Genomic DNA, 19,311 nt, shown 5'->3' with positions numbered 1-19,311 from the left:
CGTTCTTCATTTCTAAGGCGATTGATATTATTTCCCGTGAATTTACTGCTTTTTTGACTGAGAATGTTTAATCCTGCTAAAAAAATTGTGACAACAGAAAGAAATGCACATACTAGTATTCCTCTGGAGAATACGCGTGATATTCTCTTCAATCGGCGGCCGAAAAAGCAACAGAAGTTAGCACCAGTCATGGCGTTCTTCTTTCACTTTGAACAGCGGCTACCAATGACTGCCGTAAGGGATCATCTCAAACGTTCACGCTGTCGCTGTCCTTGATATTTCCCATTAAGATTCACGCCTCCATCCTGTCTCTGCTATCTTTAGGCGTTTAAACCCAAATAATATACAATTATGATAGCAATCTATGAATGCCCCGATACGTTATTGCAGATACCTTGAACCACGTAAACGTAGTATTAAAAGTAGTAATATTATAGTGACAACAACGACGATCTGGAGCTTCAGATATTTATTCCCCACACTCAATTTTTCACAGAATCTACAAGTATTTATATTCTATTTTCCATTCTCATATTTCCCATTCTCATATTGCAAAACTCTATTCAATATTTCCTAATTTAGTAATTTAAATGAAACTTGTTTATGATTTAAAATATTTAAAATATTTTCCGAATTACTCATTTTGGATCCTGTCCAATTCAAGTATACATGAGTTCTACACGTGTTAAACACGCGCAAATCGATAGAAAAATTAACCAATCGGATCCAACTATTTCGGACTCTGAAACGTTCCACCCTTTCCATCTTCGAGAACAGTCTCTACACTCGTTGACACTTTAAGAAATTTACTTTGTACTCGATAACTTTCTACACATTTGATTCTGTTTTAATTGTTTTGTAATTGCCGAAAGTGTATGTCATTTGCTTTACAACATACACCCCTTCTTCAAAAGAATTCGTCCTCGAATTCAAAAACTTTACAACATACGCTCCTTTTTCATTTTTTTTTTAAAGCAAAACTAAATAATATCAAATTTGTAAATTAACAAAACTAACCATGCTATCGTAATGTAGTAAAAGATCCCTTACAAAAACAATCTATGCTGCATGCATTAATGTTCAATGTATTTACAAATAGGACAATGTGCCACTGTACTGATAGTAAGATCAGAACAAATTCCATTCCTTGTAAATTTAAGAGCAAGTCGTCGAAATCGAGTATACGTCATTTCTCGATCATCATTCATCAATAATTCATGATAATGCTTAACAGGAATATTCAAACGTCGCAATAATAGTACAGTAACTACAACTAACTTAGTAACACTCCATGCATAATATAAAGATTGAATAATACATTTACCAAAATCTAATGGTATTTGATGCAACATGTATATCATGTAATCTTCAGATATCATCAAATAATGAGCACAGCCAATTAACTTCATAAAGTCCAACTTCTCGTCTAGGTTATTAAACCTTCCACAAAATGCAAACAAAATTGATTCATTTATCAAATCAGATGAAAACTTAATCTGAAAATTCGGTTCTCTTTGTTGTTTGAAGTATAATTCATTTATATATACAGAATGTTTACGGAAGTTCTCGAAAAGCTTAAATGACAAAGTTACAATTCTGTCATCAATGTAAATGTACAAGTTCGTCAGTTTCTGCAAAATCAAATAGAAAATAAGAAAAATGATAATAGACATATTTACAAAATCATAATTGTTAAAAAAAAAAAACTCTAAGTACAACCATTAATATTCATAACATAGTAAAGTAAGTACAATACAGCATGCAAATAATAATGATCATGATTAACACAAAAAATCCTAATTATATATAAGTGATATGTAATAGATTTTATAAAAGCGCAAATAATCGTATTACATTATTCATAAAATAGTATATAGTGATTAAAACAAATTCAATTTTTGTTAAAACTCATCGAGTTAATTCTGTGCGTCTCGCACACTCTCAATAATAATAATATATAGATCAGTTTCTCCAATCATTGGAGTAACAGTGAGAAAAACTCAATCATAAAGTCATTAAAATGCTGTGATAGTACACACACCCTCTTACACCAAAAGTCCGCTCGCAAAGATCAATGCACTTAGTAAATACTAGACACATGTAGCAAGTCAAGTCAAATTTAACTTGGACAAAGATTAATCTGCATTGTGATCAAATGGCTCAAACTGAATATAGAAAAGTGCATTAGCATGTTTAATGCGCAAAAATGCATAATATTCACTCTTGAGTAATTTTCTGAGTTTAAAAGCTGTGACCATAGACAATGGGATAGCTCGTTCCAAAGTGATGATTTCGTTAGTTATAAGGTTTGTAATTTGCAGACCATGCCAATCTATTGTTAGGTGTGGACTGTAGGTACCTTCAACCTTTAAAATATCAAAGTACGATTCATGACTTTGAAAAACCCAGTACTTTGGACATAATGACAGTTTTCTGATAGGAACCGAAATACATTGTTCATTGTTGGAAATCTCTAAAACCAGAGTATTTCTCTTAGACTTAAAGAATGTTCTCCTAATATGTCCCACAAGGAAAATCAAGAAGATAATGGTAATTACAATTTGCATTATTAAAATAGGAAATGTCATTGAATCCGTGATAATCAGTACCTTCGGCTCATTACTATTTGTTTTTGTTGTGGAATCTAGTAACCAATACGGCATAGTAGGAACTATATCGTTTCCACGTGCCTTCTTCAGCAAAGCCACTATAAATGCCAATTGCCTGACCTTGATTCCTAGGCAAATTATTATCACGAGCAATAAGCCCGACAACCCTATTGAAATCCAAACCAGTATTTGAGAAAAATCATCTGTAGAAAATATTTCGTCTGCTAGAATAGCATCTGCCATAGAAGAATAGATTTGCTCCTGACTTTTTGCTGCTTGAGCCATTTTTTGTAAGCTCAAATGATCAACTGAATCTTTCGCAAGGAAATGGGAAAAATTATGTTGAAATAATTGAAGAACATTCGATTTAGAACTTAAGGGCTCACTAAATAAACCGTTGCTTCCAATTTTTGCAATTTGTGATGGTGAATAAAAGTACTGCAACAAACCTAAATTAATAGGATGTAGCTTTGTTATCTGCGAGTTGTTTTGACAACTTGCCACTCGGGGTGGGAGATAAAACTCGTCTAAGTTCAAACTGCAATAGCAAGGAATTTGAATGACACAATAATGACAGCCTCTTAAAGAGGTCCGCTTATACTCTTCAGTCTCCCCTCCTTGCCAGGGGCGCAACCTAGGCTGAGTACCTTTCCCACTAGCTCACTTACTAGCTCATTCGTTTTCAGTTTGCTAGGGCCTGACTGTACATTGAGCTGAGCGCGGCTGCTATTCTTAAGCCTTACTGCCTTTTTCGACCCAACCGGCCGGTGACCCAGTCGATAGCGATCACTCAATCCCGTAGAGCTTACCAGGCTCCCAGGGAGTAACCGACGGTCTGATCCCGGTCCCACTGCCATGGGTTATCGGAACTTTGACCGTTTTCACCAGCCTTGCCTGTTCACCACCGTGTTGGAACCGCATCAACTACGCATGGCTAGGTGAGGACTGTCGTCCCCGTACCACTCAGTGAACCGTTATACACACTGAGCCGACTAGACGGTACCACAGTATCCTGTTAATTCAGGATTCGAGACACAGTGGGCCTTCAGTCTTCTCCCACAGCACTATAGCACGTCTTTAATGTGCCCCCAGAGCCTTGCGACTCCACTGCCGCCTGTTGACGTCAGGGCTTCGGGGAGCCTATCCCCCTCGCCTAACGTCATCTATCATCACGTATTGATCTGATTCTGCGATGATTTTACGCGCTTGTTTCAAGTCGTCGGGTAAATCGTTTAGTTCCAGATATCTTATTATATCTTGAAATTCAGGACATTCACGTTGGTCTTGTTTTAATTTTTCTTTCTCGTCTACATTTGTAACATCAACAACGTTTATGTCATCACATTGACTTAAGTGCTGCTCACTTCTCAATTTGCTAGTTTGTTTCGGTAAGTACAGCCTAGCTTGGGTGAAATTTTTATCTTGACACCTGTCAGTATCATCCGCGCTTAAGTGACTATCGTTGCTAACGGTATCTAAAACATTTACTGGTTCATATTCGCGTCTTGATAGTGCATCAGCTGGGTTTGTTTTTCCAGGTCTGTGAATTATTTCAAAATCTAGACCTTGTAACTTCAATGACCATCTTATAAGCCTGCCAGATGTATGTTTAACATTTTGTAGCCACGAAATTGCTTTATTATCTGTATACACTTTGAAGTGATTGTTAGACAAATATTGTTCAAATTGTTTTATCCCTTCAATTACTGCCAAACATTCTAACTCATGAATTGTGTAGTTCTTTTCGGCCTTGTTTAACGATCTCCCTCCATACGCAATAACCCTATCTTGATTGTTATCATTTTTTTGACCTAAAATATAACCTATAGCGGAAGTAGATGCGTCCGTTGTTAATGTAAACTCGCGCGACATATCTGGATAAGCCAGTATTGGTGTTGACATTAACGCTTCTTTTAATGTTTGAAATGACGCTTCACATTCAGGACTCCATAAGAATTGTACGTCTTTCCTTAAAAGTTTATTTAAGGGATCTGCTATTTTACTAAAACCTTTAATAAATTTTCTGTAGAAGTTACACAACCCTAAAAAACTTCTAACGTCTCTTACAGATTTGGGGGTTGGAAATGATTTTATGGCTTCAAGATTTTTCTCATCTGGTCTTATTCCATTTTTATCTATTACATGACCTAAATATTTAGCTTTCGGTGTTGCAAACTTACATTTTGATGGCTTAAGTCTGAGATTTGCAGATCTTAGTTTTTGGAATACTTGATTTAAATGTTTTAAGTGCTCGTCAAACGTTTTACTCATGACCAAAATGTCATCAATGTATATAAGTATTGTTTTCCAGTTCATGTCCCTAAAAATGTGACTCATTAATGCCTGGAAACTAACACCGGCGTTACGAAGGCCATACGCTAAACGTAAGAATTGGAAGTGACCATGGTGCGTGATGAAAGCAGTCTTGTGTTTAGTTTCAGGGTCAAGAGGTAATTGCCAGTATGCACCTGCCATATCTAAACTAGAGAAATATTTAGCACCTGACGTACCTATCGTTTCAAAAATATCTTCTAAACGTGGGAGTGGCCAGTGCATAGGTTTTGTAACTTTGTTCAACTTCCGGTAATCAATTGCGAATCTGTATTCTCCGTTTTTCTTTTTTACAAGTACTACTGGACTACTGTACTCGCTCATGCTTTCTTCGATTATTCCGTGTTGTAACATTTCGTCTACCTGCTTGACAATTTCATTTTTTTGCTTTGATGACGCACGATAAAATGTTTGTTTCACAGGAACATCATTTATTGTGTCAATTCTATGCTGATACATATTTGCTGAACCTAATTCTGAAAGATTGGTAGCAAAAACATCGCGATTACGGCCTAACAACATTTTCAACTGTAATTTTTGATCTTCACTCATGTCTGAATCGGCAAAGTTTATATTTAATTCGTCTGCATTCCGCAATGCTTCTTGATCCGATAATCTATCACTTTTTTGCGTTAAGGTTCCTTTTGACATTTCATTCAAAACACTGACGCTAGTCAGACTCACTGAACTCGCAATAGCTAATATTGTTCTTTTGGGGATGAAAATACTTTCATCGCTAGGGTTCATTATTCTGTAAGCAGAATTGTTTTTATCAATAGGAACCAAACATTTTGCTCCGATAAGTTTTTTCTTGGACTCAAGATTTCGTACTGGTTCTAATAAAGCCACGGAGACAGATGAGGAATGTGATATTTTGACTGGAATCAAACATTCACTTCTTGGTGGAATAAATTCGGATTTAAAGTTACGTACTAAACCTAATACAGATGGACTATACAAGGGTAAGAGCAAATCATAATCAGGCAGTATCATGCTATCAGACGATAAATCAATTTTCACATTGTGTTTTCTTAGGAAATCTGTGCCTAATATCAAACCTCTTGGCAACTGACTAAATACGTGGACTTTATGCTTTATGATCACATCACCAAAACAAAGAGGTAACTCTACTTTTCCCAGAACATTTATCACCGATCCATCAACAACTGAAACTTCTTTTAATGACGGTTTTTCGTATGAATTTCGATCCTTTTTTCCTAATTTTGATAAAAGGGATTCCGATACACAAGATATGACGGCACCTGTGTCAACTAAAGCATTGACATGTACTTTCTCGATTTGAATTGATATTAAATTGTGAGGTTGATAATTTGACATAGCTACAAGTGGCACTTTTCTATTTTCAATTTTGTAATGAAATTTTTCTTTTTTACTTTTCCTAGTCATCTATTCACACGTGCAGCTTGACAGACTTTCGCTACGTGCCCAATCTTACCACAAAAATAACAACTAAGACTGCGAGCGAAACAATTTTGTCTGAGATGTGTGTACTCACCACATCCTTGACATCTTGGCCATTTGTTCATCGGTTTTCTCTGTTGAGGACGTCCAGCTGATGGTGATTTGTAATCTGGGCGACGCTGATAAGTGTTGCGCTGGAGCATACGTCTTGGGCCGTTGACGTTGGTCGAGAACCTTCTGGGAGGCACAAAAGGGCTCGCTCTTGGAGGTGCCAAGTCTCTCTCATCGCTAGTCGGCCTCGGGTTCTGTACCATATGGATCGCCGACTCGGACGTACGTGCGTTGGTACGTACGACATCACTGATGGCGGTTTGCAACGCGTCTATTTTTTCTGTTATGAGCTTTATGTCAGTCCGTTCGTTCCTTTTGGTCGGCTGCACCGCATTTTCCGCGATACGCGCATGGTGCATCAGAGACTCAAAATCCGAGGGTTCCCTCTGTACTACAAAGGGGCGGATCTCGGGGAGCAAGCCATTCATGATCATCGTAAGAGCCGTTCCCTCATCCAGCCGTGCAAGCTTTGCGTCGTGCCTCATTGCCGCAATATAGTTCTGCACCGGTTCCTCTGGCAGCTGTTGCCTTTTGAAAAATTCTGAGGCTCTCGCCCACGTTTCTCCGTCTCGTAGTTGGTATCGAGCACGGAATTCGCGGACGAGCAATTCCCAGTTCTTTTTCACTGTCGCTGGTAACGACTCATACCAGTCTATGGCCGATTGCTTAAGCAATAGAGGGAATATTGACGTTATTTGTTCTTCGGTCAGTTCTTTATAACTAACATAGTTCTTAAAATGGGTTAACCATCTTTCTACGTCTTCATCTCTGGTACCCTTGAATTTTTCAGGGGCTAACCCTAAATCTGAGGCCATGTTAGTTTTTTTATTAGTTTTTTGGACTGTTAGTACACTGTTCGTCGCTACCCACGATGCTTTCTGGGGATCTTGCCTTAATGTATTCGGTGTCGTCCTCAGTGAGGTCGATGACGATTGGGGAGCTAGCACGGCTTGTGTCGTCGTCGTCGTCGTCGTCGTCACTGATGACGATAGGGGATTCTGGGCGATTTGAGATCGACTGTCGTCCGTTACCCTCGAATCTGTTGTAAGTTTGGCTGATGCAAATGTTCGCAACGGTGTCGCTTCTTTGAGAAAAACTGACGGTGACTGTTGTTGAATAACTTGATTTATCAGACTGCATTTGTGAACACCAGTTTTTTTATATTTAATATCAAGTAGATTTTCGTCTTCGTCGGACGATTCACTGCTAGACAACGAAATGTCAGTTTTTTGTTTACTTTCGCCTTCTGATTTAGTTTCAATAGTTTTTGGCGCGAACGTACAAGTAAAACACGGCGTGCCCGTGAACAAAGTTGGTATTTTCTCAGGTTTTTGCGGCGTCTTACACGTACCTTCAATTTCTGAGACCAACAGTTTTTTCTGTACCGCAATTCTCGTGTTCGCTGCCGGAGGACTCCAAGTCTCTGGTCGATCAGCTTGCATCAGTAGAGCCGGGACCGCCTTTTCCTCCACCACTTATTATAGTGACAACAACGACGATCTGGAGCTTCAGATATTTATTCCCCACACTCAATTTTTCACAGAATCTACAAGTATTTATATTCTATTTTCCATTCTCATATTTCCCATTCTCATATTACAAAACTCTATTCAATATTTCCTAATTTAGTAATTTAAATGAAACTTGTTTATGATTTAAAATATTTAAAATATTTTCCGAATTACTCATTTTGGATCCTGTCCAATTCAAGTATACATGAGTTCTACACGTGTTAAACACGCGCAAATCGATAGAAAAATTAACCAATCGGATCCAACTATTTCGGACTCTGAAACGTTCCACCCTTTCCATCTTCGAGAACAGTCTCTACACTCGTTGACACTTTAAGAAATTTACTTTGTACTCGATAACTTTCTACACATTTGATTCTGTTTTAATTGTTTTGTAATTGCCGAAAGTGTATGTCATTTGCTTTACAACAGTAACATGTAGTTAGAAAGGTGTTTGTTATCAGTAATGTGTGTGTGTGTGTGTGTGTGTGTGTGTGATTTATCATTTTGTAAGTTTTGAGATCAGGCATGAAGCTCATGATGGATTAAAAATATAGGTAGTTAATACTGTATTACTTAGTCCGGAGAGACCCTAATTTTAATTAAAATACTGTTTCAGAGGAAAATTAGTATTTGTCACAATAAATCTTTAGGTGCATCCATTTTTTCGTAAAATTGTAATGCTTTTAATAAGTGAAACAACGATCTTGACATCTTGATTCAGAAAATTATACCCGATGCATCTTCTGGGTAAAGTTTTGAAAAACTCCCACCATCAAATACCACGGTAGTTCTATGCGTAATCAAGGTTAAAAACCAATCATAAACCTCGCTTTGCTCGCATTGTCTCCCCACACAATGATGATTTACGAGAGCCGGGGATTGGGGGGGGGGGGGGGGCAGGGAGACGCCCTATGACAGATCCGCCAGAGGTTATTAATGACCATATGAGTCTTCCCACAAAAGAAATGTGTACAGTCTCGTGACGTCTAGGCTGTTATGGGGGAAGGGGGTAGGGGTTGAAGAAGAATAAATTAAAATCAGTTGCAACAACTTCGCTATCAAAATTTCACCGATTGAAACATTTCTGTATTGAAATAAATTGTCCCATTCGGTTATCAAACGAAAGTAATTATTATGCAGATTGACTGATACACATGTAATAGGCTTCGGACAGGAGAAATGTTGAAGACAACGTGGCAGAGATTAGCGTTAGTCATTTAAAAAGAAATAAAAACACTTAAAAATCCAGCATTTATTAGTATTTTCATTGTGTACTGAAATTTTAATAATCATGCGTTTTCAACATCCATAAAATGAAATCTATTTTAAATCACCAATTGCCCCTGGGTTTAAGCAATCGGGGGGGGGGGGGGATGTTGCCATCATTTTTTTCTTTTATCAAATAAAATCCACTTGTTCAAAACGAAAGTTCGATCTCAGCTAAGAACAGCAAAAAATGAAACTAAGTTGTATTTGACAACATGACAAAATTGTTCACAAATTTACCCACTTTCTAACCAAACTTTATAATTTTGTTCATCAGTTCTGTAGGGCACGGGGAATTTGGAATGCTGTATCACTGACTGTCAACAATGGCCAGCTTCTGATGATGCAATCGCGAAAATTTTTTCCAGAGGAGCCTTTACTTCATGGTGGAAAAACATCCGGGTCTCCTCCGAAAGAACTTTGAGCGTGCTTTTATTCTCAACCAGTAATTCTTGCAAAATCTCACTCTCAACTGGTACCGACATGTTGATATTTTCACCAAAAGTAGTCTTGCTGATTAAACTGACAAGTAAGGTTTTCATGACGGAAGGAGTTTCACCGTAAATTGGTCCAACTACGGTGTCATTGGAATCGCGCTTAATGACGCCGTAACCGACGATTTCTCCAGTCCTGCCAATAGCAACCAAGGTTATGGTCGATTTTCCCTGAGTCCAAACTCTTAGGAATCTTTCCCGTTCCACTGAGTGTATTTTGGTGTCATATTGAAACAGGTCATCAAATTGCACGTGACGAGAGGGAAACGCACATACATGCACCATGCAATCTTCTGCTAATTTGATCTTTTCAGTTGCGATGATGCCGGATACATGGCATATTTTCCATGACTCCACCGTAAAACCAAATCTTTTGTGGGCTTCCACGCTCTCTGCGTCGGAGAATATGCCGATATTCCTATCTCCAATGTGCTCTTTTATCCTCTGCAACAACATTGTGCCTATTAAATCAAAATTGACGACGTCTGTATCATTAGCGCCACAGTAAATTCATCATTATATTTTGCGAAATGGAGTGACAAAGTGTGAGCAAGTCTTGACAATAAACAGTGGGGGCTTTACACAGTACTGATACTGAGCAACCTCAAGACTTTAACCGTAGACTATACATACTGTGCGCATAAAATGGTGTTTACTGTTTATTATCAAGATTTGCTCAAACATTGTCAGTTTGCATACAAATGGAGTAACAAAGTGTTTGGAGCAATATATATAACGAATCGTTACTTGAGCGTAGTAAATGTTGTCTTAGTTCAACAGGAGTAAACAGGGAGAGCAGACCCTGGCGCACGGACGCCAGGCGTTGCAGTCTACTACAACCGTAGCGGAACAAATTTACGAAGCGTTGGTACAACCGGGCCCTGGGTCATAAAATAAACCAATTTATGTGAGCAATCATTATGACAAAGGTGATACATGTAGTAGAAAGGTGAATTCCCAGAGTCTTCTGAAACTCGGGTTGGTAAAGAGCAGACATGACAAACGTGTTCTCTGTTAGCAAAGGCGACTCAAGTCAGAGTTAACTATCTTACCAATACGCTGTCCACGATGCTGCTTACTGACTACCCACATTCCTCCAAATGATTCCTCTTCATTCATGTTAAATCCCATTATAGCACCTGCAAACCAGACCACATTAAATTTTATATGCTTTGTACAATTTTACTTTTCACGCATTGTTAAAAAAACAGGAAATGCACGACAAAACAGTAATTACACCAAACCTTTCAGAAAAATACCCATCAAACACGTCACGTTGGTACCACGTGGTTTATCCGTCGCTAGGACGTTATAATGTGGTAGTAACGTGCTAGCCAATTAATCCGAACCTGACGTGTTTGCTGGGTAGTGTATTGGTTGTCGTTAGAGAAAAAAATTAAAATTTTAATTTACCTACAACTTTCCCCTGCAATTCAGCAATAAACGATCCTTCTGGGCAGTATTCATAGAGAGTCCTAACAACCTCTTGGCTGAGATTCCAGGACTCCTTCTCTGTCAAACTAGTTACTTCAGCCAAGTCTGCAGGCCGCATATGTCTTATCGTGGCTGTCGTCACATTTCTCACCAGCGTCTTTATGCAGTGGTACATAGCGGGACTGTAGGCAGTCGGTAGTTGTCTTAGTACTGAATAAAATCACTATCATTTAATGCATTCCAAAGCATTCCAAAGGCACCTTTCTGCAAAAGTTAACCTCTGAATTGCGTCAGTGACGATCACATTATGTATGATAATTGCTTCACTCATGTACCATTACATTTGCAATAATTTAAATCATGACGACCTATAACTGTCAACGACTGCTTACCTATAGTTGCGCTACAGTACGTACCTTAACATACTACTGGTAAGAAAAACCCCACCATGGCAACAGCCACCATAAGACATATGCGGCCTGAAGACGTGGTTGAAGTAACTCTCTTGACAGAGATGGTGTCGTGGGATTACAGCCAAGAGGTTGTAAGGGCTCTCTTTGAATCCAGCCCGGAAGGATGGTTCATTGCTGAGATGCAAGGGAAAGTTGTAGGTAAACTTAATTTACATTGTTTTCTACCTTTATGTTGTTACAACTACGCATAAGATTGTTATATTACAGGAATATAAAAATGAACAAATCAAATTATTTAAAATGCGGAGTGGACGGTTGTGTGTTTCCAGGTGTGATGATGGTGTTTAACATAAACGAGGAGGAGGCCCATGGAGGAATGTGGATCGTCAGTAAGCTGTGGCGTGGACACCGTATTGGTAAGAACGTTTCTGTATCTTATGCTTTATGAATGTGTTCTAAGAAATACTTGTAGGTGATAATGCACAAATTTTCGCCGGCGACAATTTGTGCAGGGAATGTCGGTACAAATTGTCGCCGGCACAAATTGTCGTCTTAGGTGGTGGCAAACTGTGTAGGCATTGTCGGCACAATTTGTCGCCCTGCACAAATTGTCGCCAGCTACGATAATGCATACAATAATTCTCAACAATAATGCATATACATGTAGTTCAGTGAGAGAAAATTAGTGCTTTTTTCCATTTTTCCTGGCATTTCTTGTGTGTTGCTAGGGTTAATTTTGGTGTTAACTAGCAGTCTAGGGTGTAAACTACTGGCAGTTTTTTTTTCAGGACCAGGCACAGGTGCCGTGCAGTCGTGAGACCTGTGGCGGAGGGAGCTACTGACTATGAGCGGTGCAGAAATTTACTATAGATTTGTGAATGTTTAACGAAGCACAGTGTGCGTAAGTATATCCGTAACAAAACCGCTAACAAAATTTACCTTCTGTACACCGGGTTTTGAGTGGTTTCCGAGTTTGATACCTGCTAAATTTCACTCCTTAAATAAGAAACGAAACACTATTTTTTCAACAGATTTGGATATTGTTTTTAAAAAATATTGGTGATACCTGTTAAGAGTCTTTTCCGGAGTATAGATTTTAATGGGTTTGTTATCTTAAAGGGATAACAACGCTTCCTATGACATTCAAAATTCCACAATAAATACATTGTTAACAACCCCTAGAAAAATAATTAATTCCAATTTACCACCAAATCGGCAATTATTCTGATATCTGTGCTTGCCATCAGCCGCGTGATCCCCATAGATGGCTGCCCCCATGTTAACCTTTCAAGGGATTATTTAAAAAAAAAACATGCTTAATAAATCGATTCACTCTGAATGTCGGATCGAATTCATTAACCATTGGAAAGTACGGGAAAATTGTCGATTACAACAGCTAGGAAAAATCCGTTTTACGGCACTTTTTCTGCCAAAATGAAGAGTTCTGTTGTCATCCTTTCATCCTCGAGAAAATAAAAAGAATCCAAGACTGTGACACGTGATCGATACAATAACTGACAACGTGCGCAGCAACATTAAAACTTTTTTGGTGGTGATATTTTGGGCCTTGCCTTAATTTTGCCCCAACTGTCAGAATGGTCTTAACAATTGATTTCTCTAGAAGAAAATGGAATAACATTAGATATGGAGACTTCATGTAACACCATCTGGCACCACTCGGTCGAGGAACCCTCAAGCATTATTTCCGCATACAGAATTTCAATGCACCACCACATACAACCACATACAACCTGTGTTATAGAGATTTTTCCCATCAATACACGATTAGGGGAGACCGGTGTAACAGTAATCCAAGTCCCCCAGGGAATAGTAGTCCTGCAGGGACATAGGTTCCTGGCCCATAATTATAGTAGGTTGGACTTGTATTACTGTCGGACTTTTATTCCTGTTACACCTATGACAGTAATAAAAGTCCGGCCATTTGAAAGTCCTATCCTTAGCCAATAATACTGTTAAATGATAAAACTATAAATGTATATGAAATCCTTCTGGTGAGCCATATATGAGACAAATAATGAGTACTTTGCAACTTCAGCTCGTCTGTGTAGTGGTTAGCGTGCAAGACTACAAGGTAAGAATTCATGAACCCATGGATTCGAGACCTACCTTTGACATGGCTTAAATCTCTGAATACGTGCAAAAATCGTTTATTTTGACTCACCGCTTACGTAAAACTTTTTAATTCCGACACATCCTTAGTATTGTTGGCTACGGTCATTTAACAAGAGTATGTGGCCTTTTTTTTTTTAACCTGGTAGTTACTTTTTCATAAATTGAATGGGGGGGGGGGGGGGGGGGGGGGCAACTTGCCCCGGTGTCCAACTAGCCCCGGTCTCCCCTACATAGGCTTACCACAGGAAAATTTCTTTAAATATGGGTTTTTGACTGGAAAATCTTGGCTGTGAATGCTTTCATTTAAAACGAATGGCATATCGTCAGCATTGAAATGCACTTAATGTCATAGTGAAATGTATTTCTTTGATACAAACACGACATAAACATTTACAAATGAAATTCGTCATATTTGCCATGATTTTTTTCTTTTATTAAGTAAAATCTACTTGTCAAACAAAGGTGTCGAAGCGTGTCTAAACAATCTTCCCCTGCTTTTAATGCTGATGGTATCCGAGTCAAATACACCACCGTATTCATTAAGCATTGCAACGCGGAAATAGTCAGCTTTGTGTGGTATACTCAAACCTTGAAAACCAGGGTGCACGACGGGGACAGGTTTCGTAAATTCACTGACGTTCAATACCCTCACATTAACAGTGTTATAATTATGACAAACTGTGGACAGAATACAAAGGTCCACGTAAGCAGGTCTGGACTGACCCTCCCAAAATATCCAAATAAATGGTTTTCCATCCATCTCGTATACCTTCGTCTTTGGGTTAAATGTAACTTTCTTCTTTTGAATGGATTCAGTTCGAAGCGGTAACATTTGTCGTAAATCTTCCACTATTTTATCAATTAACATGAATTGTTGCCTCGATGTTGTTACAGCCAACGCTATGGGATCAGTTAAGGTGTCGCTGATATTCGTGAATTTCATGGCAAATGAGTTTTTGTTGTCTCTTTCCGTCATTGGTGTTATAGCAACGCGTCCTTTTAAGGCAAGTACGTCGCTGACTGGTTTGTAAATATAGCGTTCTTCATTTCTAAGGCGATTGATATTATTTCCTGTGAATTTACTGCTTTTTTGACTGAGAATGTTTAATCCTGCTAAAAAAATTGTGACAACAGAAAGAAATGCACATACTAGTATTCCTCTGGAGAATACGCGTGATATTCTCTTCAATCGGCCGGCGAGAAAGCAACAGAAGTTAGCACCAGTCATGGCGTTCTTCTTTCACTTTGAACGGCGGCTACCAATGACTGCCGTAAGGGATCATCTCAAACGTTCACGCTCTCGCTGTCTTTGATATTTCCCATTAAGATTCACGCCTCCATCCTGTCTCTGCTATCTTTATGCGTTTAAACCCAAATAATATACAATTATGATAGTAATCTATGAATGCCCCGATACGTTATTGCAGATACCTTGAACCACGTACACGTAGTATTAAGTAGTAACATGTAGTTAGAAAGGTGTTTGTTATCAGTAATGTGTGTGTGTGTGTGTGTGTATGTGTGTGTGATTTATCATTTTGTAATTTTTGAGATCAGGCATGAAGCTCATGATGGATTAAAAATATAGGTAGTTAATACTGTATTACTTAGTCCGGAGAACCTAATTTTAATTAAAATACTGTTTCAGAGGAAAATTAGTATTTGTCACAATAAATCTTTAGGTGCATCCATTTTTTCGTAAAATTGTAATGCTTTTAATAAGTGAAACAACGATCTTGACATCTTGATTCAGAAAATTATACCCGATGCATCTTCTGGGTAAAGTGTTGAAAAACTCCCACCATCAAATACCACGGTAGTTCTATGCGTAATCAAGGTTAAAAACCAGTCATAAACCTCGCTTTGCTCGCATTGTCTCCCCACACAATGATGATTTACGAGAGCCGGGGGTTGGGGGGGGGGGGGGGGGGGAGGGGGGGACAGGGAGACGCCCTATGACAGATCCGCCAGAGGTTATTAATGACCATATGAGTCTTTCCACAAAAGAAATGTGTACAGTCTCGTGACGTCTAGGCTGTTATGGGGGAAGGGGGTAGGGGTTGAAGAAGAATAAATTAAAATTAATTGCATCAACTTCGCTATCAAAATTTCACCGATTGAAACATTTCTGTATTGAAATAAATTGTCCCATTCGGTTATCAAACGAAAGTAATTATTATGCAGATTGACTGATACACATGTAATAGGCTTCGGAGACAACGTGGCAGAGATTAGCGTTATTCATTTATACAGAAATAAAAACCCTTAAAAATCCAGCATTTTTAGCATTTTCATTGTGTACATGTACTGACATTTTAATTATAATGCGTTTTCAACATCCATAAAATGAAAGCTATTTTAAATCGTCAATTGCCCCTAGCTTTAAGCAATCAAGGGGGGGGGGTGGTATTGCCATGTTTTTTTTTTCTTTTATCAAATAAAATCCACTTGTTCAAAACGAAAGTCGAAGTTCGATCTCAGCCAAAAACAGCAAAAATTGGAACTAAATTGTATTTGACAACAAAATTATTTACTAATTTACACACTTACACCAAACTAGCACAATGTATTACTCCTCTTCTTTATAATTTTATTCATCAGTTCTCTAGGGCACAGGAAATTTGGAATGCTGTATCACTGACTGTCAACAATGGCTGGCTTCTGATGACGTAATCGCCAAAATCTTTTCCAATGGAACCTTAACTTCATGATGGAAAAACATCCGGGTCTCTTCCGAAAGAACTTTGAGCGTGCTTTTATTCTCAACCAGTAATTCTTGCAAAATCTCACTCTCAACTGGTACCGACATGTTGATATTTTCACCAAAAGTAGTCTTGCGGATTAAACTGACAAGTAAGGTTTTCATAATGGAAGGAGTTTCACCGTAAATTGGTCCAACTACGGCGTAATTGGAATAGCGCTTAATGACGCCGTAACCGACGATTTCTCCTGTCCTGCCAATAGCAACCAAGGTTATGGTCGATTTTCCCTGAGTCCAAACTCTTAGGAATCTTTCCCGTTCCACTGAGTGTATTTTGGTGTCATATTGAAACAGGTCATCAAATTGCACGTGACGAGAGGGAAACGCATATACATGCACCATGCAATCTTCTGCTAATTTGATCTTTTCAGTTGCGATAATGCCGGATACATGGCATATTTTCCATGACTCCGCCGAAAAACCATATCTTTTGTTGGCTTCCACGCTCTCTGCGTCGGAGAATATGCCGATATTCCTATCTCCAATGTGCTCTTTTAGCCTCTGCAACAACATTGTGCCTATTAAATCAAAATTGAAGACGTCTGTATCATTAGCGCCACAGTAAATTCATCATTATACATGTATTTTGCGAAATGGAGTGACAAAGTGTGAGCAAGTCTTGACAATAAACAGTACTGATACTGATACTGAGCAACCTCAAGACTTTAACCGTAGACTATACATACTGTGCGCATAAAATGGTCTTTAATGTTTATTATCAAGATTTGCTCAAACATTGTCAGTTTGCATACAAATGGAGTAACAAAGTGTTTGGAGCAATATATATAACGAATCGTTAGTGGAGCGTAGTAAATGTTGTCTTCGTTCAATAGGAGTAAATAGGGAGAGTAGACCCTGGCGCACGGACGACAAGCGTTGCAGTTTTCTACAACCGTAGCGGAACAAATTTACGAAGCCTTGGTAGAACCGGGCACTGGGTAATAAAATAAACCAATTTACGTGAGCAATATGTACAACAAATGATGGCGATACATGTAGTAGAAAGTTGAATTCCCAGAGTCTTCTGAAACTTCTCAAACGTGTTCTCCGTTAGAAAAGGGTACTCAAGTCAGAGTTTACTATCTTACCAATACGCTGTCCACGATGCTGCTTACTGACGATCCACATCCCCCCAAATGATTCCTCTTCATTCAGGTTAAATCCCATTACAGCACCTGCAAACCAGACCACATTAAACTTAATATGCTTTGTACATTTTTCACTTTTCACGCATTGTTAAATAAACAGGATATGCACGGCAAAACAGTAATTACACCAAACCTTTCAGAAAGTACCCATCAAACACGTCACGTTGATACCACGTTGTTAATCCATGTGGTATGAACGTGCTAGCCACGTGATCTGAACGTGACGCGTTTGCTGGGTAGTGGATTGGTTGTCGTTAGAGAAAAAAAATTAAAATTTTAGTTTACCTACAACTTTCCCCTGCAATTCAGCAATAAACGATCCTTCTGGGCAGTATTCAAAGAGAGTCCTAACAACCTCTTGGCTGAGATTCCAGGACTCCTTCTCTGTCAAACTAACAACTTCAACCAAGTCTGCAGGCCGCATATGTCTTATCGTGGCTGTCGACATATTTGTATAATTGTTGTTAAGCTGTTATGACTAGTGTAGAGAGCCTGTAAAATGTAATGTGTATGCATTTTAGTGCTCAATAAAGATTATTATATTATATTATATTATATTATATTATATTATATTATATTATATTATATTTCTCACCAGTGTCTTTATGCAGTGGTACATAGCGGGACTGTAGGCAGTCGGTAGTTGTCTTAGTACTGAATAAAATCACTATCATTTCATGCATTCCAATGCATTCCAAAGGCACCTATCTGCAAAAGTTAACCCTTGAATTGCGTCAGTGACGATCACATTATGTATGATAATTGCTTCACTCATGTACCATTACATTTGCAATAATTTAAATCATGACGACCTATATCTGCTTACATATAGTTGCGCTACAGTACGTACCTTAACATACTAATATATTTGTTGTGGGTACGCAGACACGTGGTAAGTTTTTGTGTGAACGGTCCAGTATGGTCTGAGTAGTGTTAATATCATGTGACTGGTCACTTGAGTAGTATTATCAAATAGAAGGTGATGATGAAAAGTAGATTTGAGAGTTAGGTCATTCGAAGGCTCTTTCGCATTCCGTGATGCAAGCAGAGAATATTTATAATTCCCTCCCACCCACCCAATTTGAAGGATTTTTACTTTATCAATTAAAAAAAGATGTTAAGTTTGTTTGTTTAAAAAAATATATTTCATAAATAAATACGAGATATGATAAGTTAAGATTAGAAAGAATAGAGAAATTAGTTTTAGTCTTGGTTCAAGCTTTTCAGTGTTTTATTAATTTCATATCAGAACGTTTTAATTTTTCAGCTCGGATCCTGGTACGGCAGAAGACAAATCAAGATGGAGTTTTCTTAAAAAAAACAAACTCAAGAACTGATCATTATCATTATTATTTTATTACCCTTTTAAAAAGATTTGCGTTTTACATATATTTGTTTTAATCATTTCGTTCAAAGTTTGTTAAAAAATAAAAATAATAATAGCAAGAATATAATTACGGTTTTCAATGTTCACCAGTGCCTGTATTTATGGCAATACTTTCAACTGGAAATAAAGCACATGGAACGAAACGAGCGCTTCCACCCCTAACACTGTGTCTGTGTTTATACAATAAATATTTTATGTTTGTTAACGAATTAGAACATAACTGGTAAGAGAAACCTCACCATGGCAACAGCTACCATAAGACATATGCGGCTTGAAGACGTGGTCGAA

General features: G+C 38.2%; 1 protein-coding gene and 1 long non-coding RNA gene across 6 annotated transcripts; one reads left to right on the top strand and one right to left on the bottom strand.

Annotated features, from left to right (window-relative positions):
- Positions 1 to 9,224: 9,224 nt before the first annotated feature.
- Positions 9,225 to 18,398, bottom strand: LOC106180687 (uncharacterized). 4 transcript variants are annotated; one of them, XR_015333497.1, is made up of 7 exons: positions 18,232 to 18,398; positions 17,922 to 18,128; positions 17,577 to 17,663; positions 16,278 to 17,006; positions 11,161 to 11,768; positions 10,800 to 10,886; positions 9,225 to 10,191 (listed from the first exon to the last, which is right to left on the bottom strand). XR_015333497.1 is itself a non-coding variant. In XM_087009027.1 (3 exons), exons 1-3 carry the CDS (start codon positions 11,354 to 11,356, stop codon positions 9,574 to 9,576), a joined length of 918 nt encoding a protein of 305 aa, XP_086865153.1. In that variant the 3' UTR covers positions 9,225 to 9,573. The 4 variants fall into 4 exon arrangements, 1 of the variants encoding a protein (XP_086865153.1); XR_015333496.1 differs by lacking the exon at positions 11,161 to 11,768 and having other exon boundaries at positions 9,225 to 10,208; XR_015333498.1 differs by lacking the exon at positions 11,161 to 11,768.
- Positions 11,630 to 19,170, top strand: LOC106180689 (uncharacterized). Of its 2 annotated transcripts, XR_001240146.2 has the most exons (4): positions 11,630 to 11,792; positions 11,924 to 12,010; positions 12,383 to 12,495; positions 18,904 to 19,170. It is a non-coding gene; the product is annotated as an uncharacterized LOC106180689 (long non-coding RNA). The 2 variants fall into 2 exon arrangements; XR_015333499.1 differs by lacking the exon at positions 18,904 to 19,170 and having other exon boundaries at positions 12,383 to 13,844.
- Positions 19,171 to 19,311: the final 141 nt, after the last annotated feature.

Source organism: Lingula anatina, chromosome 3 (genome assembly GCF_051362555.1).
Source record: "Lingula anatina isolate TDL-2025a chromosome 3, LinAna3.0, whole genome shotgun sequence".
Lineage (NCBI taxonomy): Eukaryota > Metazoa > Brachiopoda > Lingulata > Lingulida > Lingulidae > Lingula > Lingula anatina.
Note: the sequence above shows the minus strand (reverse complement) of the source record. Positions and strands in the feature narration are given on the sequence as shown.